A 12,152-nucleotide genomic window follows, 5' to 3' on the forward strand; every position below is an offset into this window, starting at 1 on the left:
GAGCTTGCAAGAGGTCCCGGACTGGGAGGACGACTGGCACGCACAGAAGTACCCTCACGCACCACACTGACACTGACACTAGCACTTGGCACCGCACTGACACTAGCACTTGTCACAGCACTGGCACTATCACCTCCCACTGCACTTTTGACCTTAAGTTCTTTGACTTCTGCCATAAGAGACTTATGATCACTAACCACCGATTCCACTTTGTCACCTAAAGCCTGAATGGCACGCAAAACAACGGACATATCAGGTTGAGTACTAATAGTAGGTTCGGGGGTAGCCACTACAGGGGGAGGAAAAGGTTGAGGATCATGAGGTGAGGAAAAAAGTGAAGAGCGAGAAGAACTCCTCCTAACTCTCTCTCTCTCTAACTTGGTTGAATATTTCAGGAATCGAACAAATTCAAGTTCCGAAAGACCGGCGCATTCCTCACATCGATCTTCCAACTGACAGGGTCTTTCCCTACAGTCAGAACAAGCGGTGTGAGGATCTACCGAGGCCTTCGGAATACGCCCATTACAAGACCTACATCGTCTATGGGGTGGGGCTTGCGAAAGGTCAGACATCTTGAATCAAAGAGTTAGTCAAGGGGGATTCCAAATCAAGCAAAACGATCGTTAACCATTAAACAGAACTAAATAAAAGCTATCTAAGCTAATAGAGAAGTTTCCAGTATAGCGACAGCCGAAATCTGAGAGAAATACTTCACCAAAAGCCGTGAACAATACTCCAAGATTATAAGCGTATCCCAGAACGTCTTGCCGGAAGCACGACAGAGGAAAAATTGAGGAGGTGTCAACAAGAAGTACTGTAGTACCTGGCCACAGGTGGCGCTGGTGAGTACACCCCCTTCTAGTATAGTGATAGCTGGCGTATCCCTCCCGTAGAATTCTGTCGGGCAACGGAGTTGACAGCTACATGATTACCGGGTAAGTTTAATATTGAAAACTCCAGGTTCTACAGCGAGTATGAATACGTCTTGTCGTCAACGTCGACAGAGAAGAATTGAAGGTTTTGTTTACATACAAGAGTGGTATCTGGCCGACAGTTGGCGCTGGTGGGCACACCCGCAACCTTCATAGTGATCGCTCGCGAGTTTTTTGAGTATGTTGTCTGTCGAGCCGCAGAGTTGCAGCTATTATATATTCACCGGCTAAGTTAAATATTTAAAAAATATACTGCAAAATGTGCTGGGGAAAAAATAACCCCTTGGGGGTTAAGGGTTGGAAATTTCCAAAGAGCCGGGGGGTAAAAGGGTTAATAGGAACTAAAAATTGGAGCAAGGTAAAACCGAAGAATTTGGACAGCTAGGTGAGAAGACACCAAAAGAATGGATATAAAATTAACAGAAAACATCACTTAAGGACAAAGAATTCCTACAAGGAGCCTCAAGAAATGTCAACAGTGTGCCACTTCATAACCAGTAGCCCTCATCGAGTTCTGACGTCAGTAACATAGACGTCTCCACTTTCATTACCTATTTAATAAAGCTAAAATTCTAGAGGCGATAGGGAGAACTAAGAGTTCCGTATATGTGAGCTTTATTGGTCTGTGAAGATATATAAAGGGGTGAGGGATCACATAACAGATTCTATAAGGAAGTCATCTTTTTTTTTTATCACAGTATCTTGTTATCTCATAACATACATGTCTAACAACTGCAAACCTCCTCTTGATAAATTATATACACATGGAATTTCTTAAATTCTAGTAAGTTACATAAGAATGCAGCTTTACATCAGAAAATTCTATTTGAGATGTTTAAATAACATTGAGAAATCGTAAAAGATTACACAATTCTATTTTACTAAAGGTAAATATAATGTATAATGCAATGTACTGTATATGTAAACACATTATCATAAATTTTTCTCATACTGCACCAATGACGAATTTGAATACATTAAATCATGTATAACAAGCAAGAGAATTGGGGAGACATTTTGGAAGTGAAAATAACCTATATGAATATTGTTTCTTATCAGATAATTTAATGTATGAAACATATACAGTACGTAAAAATGCAGTCCAGTCAGTAATAACATTACTAAAATAAAAGGGAAAATTTACATGTGGAAACTCAAGTTTTGAAGCAAAACCAACATTCAACTTCAGACATCATTATCACTAGTGTGTTTTAGCATCCAAATTTTGAGTAATGAAGTTCAACATACTGATTTTCACATTACCACTGCACTGTTCAATATTTCCTCATCTGCTTTTCTGACTTCATACTCTACAGCTGTTTTTCTCACTCAATATTCCACATCCCTTTTCATTAATGGTAGTCTCATAACAATCTGCTTTTTGACATCCTTCATCCTAAGTACAAAACATCTCTATCTTTCAACATTTCAGACCTTATATCATAGAGATGATTGATAATAAATTATATTTTTCTAGGAAATAAATTAGATGTTTTTTTTTTATGCCGATTACATTTAAATAAAGCTTCAAGTCTCTTCCATAATTCAAGTTTCTTCCATACTTCAAGTCTGAACACTGAAGTCCTTGAAACACTAGAATTAAGAACTATTCCTGGTCTTCTTTGACTCTTATAATATGTCAAACAATTGCACTGTCCCTTACAAATTAAAAGGGTTTTCTGTTCTTTTTTTAAGACCAACTGTGACAGAAAACCTAGCCACCTATAAAGTGAAATAACGGTTGCCTAGAAATGGTTTGGTTGCAATCTAAAAGTTGCTAAACAAAATCTTGCCTTTATATTCTTGGGACATGATACGCATACTCTTCCTCTTCTATCTTAAGCATGAATTTCCATCCACTTCAGGTTTTCATCTATCCATCTTTGCAAGAATCTTCCAGCCTTTCATGGCAGTTTTTGTCCTCCTATTTCCTGATCAAATACTTTTCCGACAAACTACTTCTCTTCGGTTTTCAGTACAGGTCATGTCTATCTAGATCCGAGATGAAATCAACAAAAACACTTTACCATGTTGTAAAATGTTTTACCAAGTTTACCAGCTTCTAAGATAGGAGGAAAAAAAATCAATGCAAATCCAAAGTAACAATACACACTTCTATTGTAGCGAGTATTTAATGGCACAAAAATCATGTAACAAAATAAAGTGAAAGTACCTGCTTTAGAGTAAAAAAAATTAACTTCACAGCATATTCCCTTCTTCTATTTCTAATTATCACTTTCAAAACAATTACATTTTATTGGACACAGTTTTAAAGAATGATCAACAATAACTCTAAACAAAAACAATACACAGATTTCACAAAGCTGAATTATCATGTAACTTATAGTTTTCATTATTAATGGGAAGTTCACCTCAACTAAAACACTACTAATAATACCAGTAATCTACATAAATAATTGTATATTATACAATATATACATTTTAAAGATTAAATATAAAGAATAACAAATCTTTCTATCTGTACATAATTTCTTATTCCTAGCAACCATAAAAGTGCCTTTTACATATTTGCTAAACGTGACCCACGAAAGACAAGAGCCTAGACCGTCACACCAACGTCGCCCAATATCTCCGACAAGCGTTGCAGGCTACTGTGCAACGCCTCCTGCGAACTGCCGGGTGAGGAACGATGCAGCAGCTGGAGGGCGTTGATGTATTCCAGTTCCGAGAACTGTTTTCCTCGGTTCATAATGGCATTTAGGATTTCCTGGAGAAAACGGAAAGTCCAGGTTTTAATTTGTGTTCATGGAAGGGATCTCTCTTAACCCTTTTACCCCCAAAGGACGTACTGGTACGTTTCACAAAACCCATCCCTTTACCCCCATGGACGTACCGGTACATCCTTGCAAAAAAATGCTATAAAAATTTTTTTTTCATATTTTTGATAATTTTTTGAGAAAATTTAGGCATTTTCCAAGAGAATGAGACCAACCTGACCTCTCTATGACAAAAATTAAGGCTGTTAGAGCAATTTAAAAAAAAATATACAGAAAAATGTGATGGGAAAAAAATAACCCCCTGGGGGTTAAGGGTTGGAAATTTCCAAAGAGCCTGGGGGTAAAAGGGTTAAATTACCGTTGAACAGATATTTACATCAGATAGAATTCTGATCTGCTAAATTCTATGCATCAGCTTGATATGATCAAAAACGAGTTTATAAAAAATACTTTACATTTAAATGATTATGATGTAATCACATTTATTATGTGCTTTCAAAACACCTACATCCCATTTACTACAGTATATGCTTTTAAAACTCCAACTCATCTTGTCACAACTAAAACCTTTGTGAAAAGTTCGAATTTTCAACTTTCACAAACTCTTTCCATTAAAATTTACGTGACAACGAAATTTTAATATTTGTTACAGATATTGCAAAGGTAAATAAGATACACACAGATAGTGTATTTTGACAAGAAAATTCTTAAGACAAAGCAAAAAAAATTAAGCCTGTCTAATTGGAAGCTTCTAAATCCAACAAAATTTTTCAATGACAAGCATCAGTAAAGTTAAACAATACAGTATGTGAACCTTCAAACCAGATATTCAATTGCCTCCTCACATGCAATGGACCCTGTGGATTTTTCCCTTTCTAGGGAGACCCTTCTTTTTCGACAACAAACATATGTCAATGGGACAACTAAGAAATTAGTAACAAAACAAGCAATGTTTCTCTATTCCATTTAAAAATTTTGGTAGCACTTGAACCCATAAGAAAAACATTCATATCAATAAATTACATAGCAGATGTCTATTTAAATAAAACATATCTCTAAAACTATTCCTGTATAGGAGTAGTAATGCCCATGGCATTCTGCATTACACATGCAACGCATTCGAGACACTGCAATAAAGGTTCTTGGCAGCGTTTCTTCTAAGGTCCCAACTTATATACTTTTGTCTCTTGCTTTTCATCTATTCTTTTGGTCTCTTTCCTCTTAACTATCCAACTTCTTTATCTTTACCTGGCTCCAGTTTCTACTTCTCTTTCAAGAAAAATATCCTTCAAATGAAGCCTAGATCTAGAAATGTAACTTAGCAGTCTCATTTAACTACTTTACTAAAAACAAAAGCTGCAATAACAACACGACATGCATAAACTATATCGATTACATTTAAGAACAAAAGTGGACTAACCTCCGGGGTGTGGTAGAGCATTTCGTAATACTGCCGTGCCTGATCCAAAGCCAGTTCTCTGGTCATGGTTATGTTCGTGAGTTGTTGCTGGATGCTGAAAATGTTTCTACACATTTTCTTTATCCCATTTTCATTAATACGCCTAATGTGAATGATGGACGTCATCAGGATGTTGGCTATCAGTGGTCCTAAGCCTTCAAAAATGTACTGGAAAGAGAAGATTTGCATTAAGATAAAAAAAACAATGAGACACTAGGTACGAACATCTAAGGATGGTATTTATAATAAAATTCTACTATTCAAAGGCCTTTCATTCTTGAGTTTCATTAGAATAATCAACACTTTTCAGTTTCTATTTCGGAAGATTTTATGGCTTTACATTGTGCGACAACCATGTGTCAATCAAAATTATTTTGTCATCGTAGATAAAACTAATTCCCATAATCACAGAACTTAGTATGTCTTGTGCCATGAACAGCTGTACAGGCAATATTAAAGGTTCTGTTACACTGTCAATTGACCCATTGGCTGAACTGCATTCTATTTTTTACATCTCATCCAATGTATCCAATTTCTTCCTGTCTAAGTCCTACTTTTCTACTACTGAAGAGATCTTTCAGATGGACCCAAAGGGAATCCAGACATATGTCTGCATGTCTACCATCTCCAGAGAGAACATGATAAAAACAAAAAAGGAAAAATCTTACTTTGCACTTCCTCGGATGCAACGTATTGGTGAGAGCATCATCGATGGTGGCGAGATCTTTGATCAACTTCAGTACCTCTGTGTCTGGTTCTTGCGAGTCTAGTCCAGATGCAAAGCTGCCTCCTCTTGCGATGGGCAACAGATAAAAGAAACAGTGGAGGCGAACCTGGAAATTGCAATGCTCGATGAATGCCTGTGACTAATTGTATAAGTAAATGTAGTATAGTACAGTAATGTACTTTCCTAATAAAAAAATAAAATTATATCATAAACTTTACCCATACACACTAAGCCATTTATTCAAAATGATTCACTCATTGATTTCAACCTAAAATCTATTCAGCATAAACAAATTGATACAATTTCCATCTCATTGTACAGTATAGGTATACAGTACATAGATTTCAAGAAATACATGTATAAAAAAGAAATTTAGTGTCCAAATAATTCTTTATAGCATACAGTACATACAAAACACATAAAAGTAAAATTTATACTATGAAAACGTTAGATACATTAGTACACACAACTATAAACTAAAACGAAACCATTATAACTAATCTAGAAATCTGCAATTTCATTCTTTTCCCTAAATCACCCAAAAGACTTAAATTTCTGCTTTCAATATCCATTCAATCCCGTTAGCTTTTTCCCAGAATAATTTTTTACATCAATATTCGTTCATTCTACTCACCTCCGTGGATTAAGCTGCTAGGAATATAATATCTTTCTTTGTGGAGTAGGTAATGATAATACTGTGATGTTGTTTTATTATGCCTCAGGAGGCTAAGGAGTCAAATAGGAGTTTTAATGGGTTTTCCTAAGCATCAGCTATGCATTTAACTTTAATCATATATCCTTAATGTAAAAAATACTTTTTTTTAGTCGCGTGAACTAAATGTTACCTTTGATTTCTAGAGATTGATCACTAAGATGTAACAGTCTCTCTTATCATTAAAATAAAACTGTATAATTTATACAAAGTATAGAGTGAACTATTCATAAGAACTAAAAGGTTGAGAGGAAGCCCTAGGTAGGATAGATGTCCTGAAAGAGCCAAGCAGGGACAAGGGAGGGCCAGGCAATGGCTGTTAATGACTCAACAGGTAGACCTATAGGCTCTACAAAACACCATATCCTTAGCTCATTAGGATGGTGAGGTTGCAGACACCACAAGAAACTATTGAGCTTGAGCAGGTAGTGTACCTCCTTCCAATAGATCGCCATGTAGGGACATTTCCAGTAGGCTACCGCAACCATATCCCTTTGTATGTTATGCAAGGTATTCCCTCTAAATGAAGCACTCAATCCTTCACAGACCCCCTACGGTTCCTTCTTCTTCTTTGTCTGCATCTTTTCCCACTTCTATGTGGGGTCGATGTTTCTGGCCACCGTTCTCCATCTACCTGTCCCACACTTCATCACTGGTTAATCCCTTTGATCGAAGGTCATCTTTGATACAGTCCACCCACCTTCGCTTTGGTCTCCTTCTCCTTCTCGTTCCCTGTACCTCCATTTCCATCACTCTCCTCCCAATATACTGTTCATCTCTTCTCATGACATGACCTTACCACCTCAGTCTACCTTCTTGGATCCTATCTGATAATTTCTTACACTGTCACCTTTATATAAACCCGACTATTCCCTATATTTCTCACCTATAAATAATGTTACTATGTTTTCAAAATGAAACACACACGTTCTCCCTTCTAAAATAAAAACTCTAACTAATGCTTTAAAATTAAATAACCCAACTCTCACCTCTAAATGTAGCACCAACAAGCAAGTGTGTGCGAGTTCCTCAAAGTCCTTTGCCAACGACGTGAGAGTTTGAACCGAAGCATCAGAAACGGGTGGAACTTCACCCGATGCCATGATACCCGTCGAAGTTGACTTCACGGGTAGAGAAGTGGCAAACTTTATGATGCAGGTTCCAAACCATTCCTAAAAGAAAACAGGAGTATTAGTATAAACTCAAAACTAATAGAAGGTTATATATGGGACACTGCACATTCGTGTTCAATTCATAATACCAAAAATGCTTTACTGTACAGGGCACTTCAACTCTCGCTTCGGTTCTTAAACATTATCGTGAGGACAAATGTTCTGTTATTATTATCATTATTACTAGCCAAGCTACAAACCTAGTTGGAAAAGAAAGATGCTAAAAGCCTAAGGGCTCCAACAGGGAAAAATAGCCCAGTGAGGAAAGGAAATATGGAAATAAATAAACAATATAAGTAGTGCAAATTTAAAACAAAGTATTCTAAAAACAGTAATAACATTAAAATAGATAATTAATATATAGACTATAAAAAGACTTATATCAGCCTGTTCAACATAAAAACATTTGCTGCAACTTTGAACTTTTGAAGTTCTAATGCTTCAAATACCCAATTAGGAAGATCATTCCAGAACTTGGTCTCAGCTGGAATAAAACTTCTAGAATACTTTGTAGTATTAAAACCCTGGATAGGTACGGTCCTCGGACACCCCTTTAAGGGTATACTCGGACGCGAACGACCCCGACGCCAAAAAAAATTCTTGAAAAATCAGTTTTTGCAGTAACCTCCTTTTTTCTTTTGCCAAAAAAAACTTCAATGAATGCTTAAAACAACTGTAAAGATAAATACTACTCATCTGCAGAAAAACTATTTATTATAAATATTTTAAAAAATTAAGTAGAAAAAAAAAAGACCTGACATAAAAATTCATAAAAAAAAAGTTTATACATATATACACAAATCCTTTTAGGAATTGATTCTTGAATGTTTAGGACACATCTTGATGTATTTTGGATGAAGTCAGACCCATGGAGGTGAAGATCTGAAATGAGAAAAAAAAGGGTAACTTTTTTTGGCCAAAAAAAATTGTCCAAATTTCATGAATTTTTTTGGGTACCCAAATGAAATAGGAAGTGGCTAATTTTTTTAGGGAATAAACATATGTTATCCTAAAATAGAAATATGTAAAAAAATCTTCATTATTTTGTAAATTACATTTATATCAGGGGCCATATCTAAAGGTAATTTTTTGAGTACTTGGAAATTTCGTAAAAAAATACATATATTTAATATATAATATGATATTTATGCAGGTAAAAATATACCAAAATATCACAAATTCTATAGGGAACAAGAATATATATAGATAGGGCAGCTTACGCTTCGGATATGTCCACAAAATGGCCGCCAACCACACTGACTCAGACTCCCTAATCTGCCACTTGAAATGTAGGAAGGGTATGTCAATTTCAAGGTGTTATTTACTAATCTAATTATTATTGGATATGCATAAAAATTGTATGGTGGGTTGCTGGATAATTGTCGATTATTTTACGACTATAAAATTAAAATTCTGACCCAAAAAATTTTTTTTGAAGGGAAATAAAATCGAAAAAAAAAATGTAAAACAATATTTTAGCTAAAAAAATTTGATGATATTCAATCAAAAAAAAAGTAAACAAAATTTTCCGACAAATAAACATCTAGAGGAATCATTACTCTGTGATAGTTCCTTAGTACGTAGTAATTTTGAAAGAATTGGGAAAAAACGAAAAAATGGCAATCACCGGAAAATCGAACACATACCTATATATACGCCATATCTGGCTAAAAAAAAGATAGGCGTGGGTAGCCAGATCATCTAGAAACACTTTCCAACACTATAAAAATATAAGTTTTGCGACACTACTTGCCAATTCCTTACGGTAACATGACTAAGCAAAAAAATGCAAAACAAATAAAAAGGGGCACTCGTGGAAAAATGGCCATTCTAATATACGGCATTTCAGAAAAAAAAAATTTCAGCCACGTGCTAGGCAAACCATCAAGGCATATTTTCCGACAAATAAACATATAAATGAAATATTACTCTGTGATAGTTCCTTAGTACGTAGTAATTTTGAAAGAAATGGGAAAAAACGAAAAAATGGCAATCACAGGAAAATCGAACACATACTTATATATACGCCATATCTGGCTAAAAAAAAAATAGGCATGGGTAGCCAGATCATCTAGAAACACTTTCCAACACTATAAAAATATAAGTTTTGCGACACTACTTGCCAATTCCTTACGGTAACATGACTAAGCAAAAAAATGCAAAACAAATAAAAAGGGGCACTCGCGGAAAAATGCCCAACATTCTAATATACGGCATCTCAGATAAAAAAAAAAGACATGCACGTGTTAGCCCAACCATCAAGGCACACTTTCTAACACATAAACATGACAAATTCGAAGATAATTTGTATTTTTCCTAACCATACAAACCTTAGCTATTTACAAAGGGTTATTACTTTTAGCGTAGCTGAAATGGCGAGCCATTAGAATTTAACGAGGGTGTATTACCCCCGCGCTAGTTAGCGGGGGGGTAGGGGAGTGGTAGCTAGCTACCCCTCCTCCCCCTCACACACAGGTGAATACTCACTTTCACTTAGAGGTAGGACTTGTCTTGGGGGACAGGGCTGGCGGGCAAATATGTGTAAATAGCTAAGGTTTGTATGGTTAGGAAAAATACAAATTATCTTCGAATTTGTCATTTGTTCCGTAACCGAAATACAAACCACGCTATTTACAAAGGGTGACTTATCCCTTAGGAAGGGTGGAAAGTCCCCAGCCATACTGGCTTTGGCTTTACCCGGGGACTCAGAATCCGAGTGAGTCGCACTCGAGAAAAGGAGTCCCTGCACCTCACAAGTTCCTTGCACCGCAAGGAACCATGTGGCCTACGTAAGCTTGTGTGTGAAGGAAGAAGTGTGACCCGTCTTAGGCAGTTGACCTGGAGTTCCAGAAGGAACTCTGGGTTAAGACGTTCCCAATACCACCTCGTCAGGGTATGGGGGACGCGACAGTATTGACTCAATACTCGGAACACAAGGAAGCATGGTTTACCTGCAGAGGTTCGAGGTCAGCTATGCAGAGACCAGGATGCTGCTTCCCCGTAGAGGGGATGATGAAGAAAGAAGTAAGGGCCAGACATACTTCTTTCGTTCATGCAGACTAAAACCTGATAACAATGCCCTCAACCTTCTGCTACCTGTCCAAAAAGGAGCCTGAGGTTAGACCAGCTGTTGTGTAGCCACCACAGAGCGATAGAAAACGTATCGAGACTCCTGTGGGTCACGCCCTGCAGGAAGCGGGCTGCGAAGGTCATCAGACGCTTCCAGACTCCAGCTTGTAGCACCTGCGTCACAGAGTAGTATTACTCGAAGGCGAGGGACGTTGCGATGTATTTAACATCGTGCTGTAGGGCGACGTGACGGGGGAGGGTCTGAAGACAGGTCGAGATGAATGTCCTTGAGTCCGGGCTGAAGAGGTATACTGGTGACTCTCCCCCCATATCCTCCTTGTGTTCCCAAATCGGCTGCAACTGAGGCCAAACTGCAGCTGTTCCCAGCGCTAACCTCTCGATTCCTGTACTGGCAAGAAAGAGAAGGTCTTGGGACATCAGACACAGAATGGAGACTCAAAATCTTGAATGAATCGGACCGAAGGGTCGGGACCCTCAGATTCTGAGTCTAGCCAACAACTCAGGAGCGAGCCTGAATGTTGCCTTCCCCTCTTCCTTAGAAAGGGGGGGAGTTGTAAGAGACCAAGAAGATTGCTTACACACTGGCCGTGGCCAGAGTGAGCAGAAGACCCAGGGCGGAATACAATCCGAGGCCTGTCGTAAAAGGGTCTTGAGAAGATCTCTTAAAGGACTAAAAGTCCGAGCCATGCTCCAAGTTGGAGGTCTTCCTCCGACTAGGGCAGGGACGATCGTAGCTTCGCATGAGCGAGGATAGATCCAGCGGGCAGGAAAAAGTTATTCCTTTAAGCCTGAAGGTCAGGGAAAGGCTGAGCGACAGGCTTCATTGCCAAGAGCAGAAAGGAGTTTCCTCCCGCCGAAAGGCAATAAGACCGTTATTGCTGGAGAAGAGGCCTCACGGGAAGAGGTATATCTCCCACGGCACCAACCACCTTAGACTCTTCACTTTGCCTGGGAGACCCCTGTGGATGACTATCGCAGATGACGCGACCTCCGTACCGCGACTGTAGCGGGTTGTCTCTTCTAGAGGAGGAAGCGTAGTGTCTCCAGGCATGAAGCCGAAGCGACGCCCCGGTTCGGGAGAGATGTCGCAGTGTGGTTGCTTGAGTAGTCTGCGCCGTGGGAGAAGCTCTCCCGGGAGTTCCGTCAGGGGAAGCAGAGGGTCCAGAAACCGTTCTGCACATAGTCCCAGTGGAGCTCTCCCATTGAAAGGTTGACAGACAACCTGGTTTTGTTGAGACCCATTGTCCGCAGACAAAAAGGAGGGAAGACGCAGGCGTCGAAGTTGTCCCACCATCACCGGAATGCATCTTGCCAGAGTCTCG

At 38.3% G+C, this 12,152-nt stretch overlaps 1 protein-coding gene across 2 annotated transcripts in view; it reads right to left on the reverse strand.

The window, feature by feature from the left end:
• Positions 1 to 1,536: 1,536 nt before the first annotated feature.
• The window catches only part of LOC137622320 (exocyst complex component 4-like), a 63,308-nt gene continuing 52,692 nt past the window's right edge, over positions 1,537 to 12,152 (reverse strand). For both annotated transcript variants that reach the window (XM_068352892.1, XM_068352893.1), the window contains exons 16-19: positions 7,558 to 7,740; positions 5,798 to 5,962; positions 5,091 to 5,297; positions 1,537 to 3,660 (exon numbers count right to left, since the gene is read on the reverse strand). In XM_068352892.1, coding sequence (XP_068208993.1) covers positions 3,493 to 3,660; positions 5,091 to 5,297; positions 5,798 to 5,962; positions 7,558 to 7,740 — 723 coding nt within the window. In that variant the 3' untranslated portion in view covers positions 1,537 to 3,492. The remainder of the gene's footprint in view (positions 3,661 to 5,090; positions 5,298 to 5,797; positions 5,963 to 7,557; positions 7,741 to 12,152) is intronic.

The sequence above is a fragment of the Palaemon carinicauda genome, chromosome 29 (assembly GCF_036898095.1).
Source record: "Palaemon carinicauda isolate YSFRI2023 chromosome 29, ASM3689809v2, whole genome shotgun sequence".
NCBI classification, from domain to species: Eukaryota; Metazoa; Arthropoda; class Malacostraca; order Decapoda; family Palaemonidae; genus Palaemon; species Palaemon carinicauda.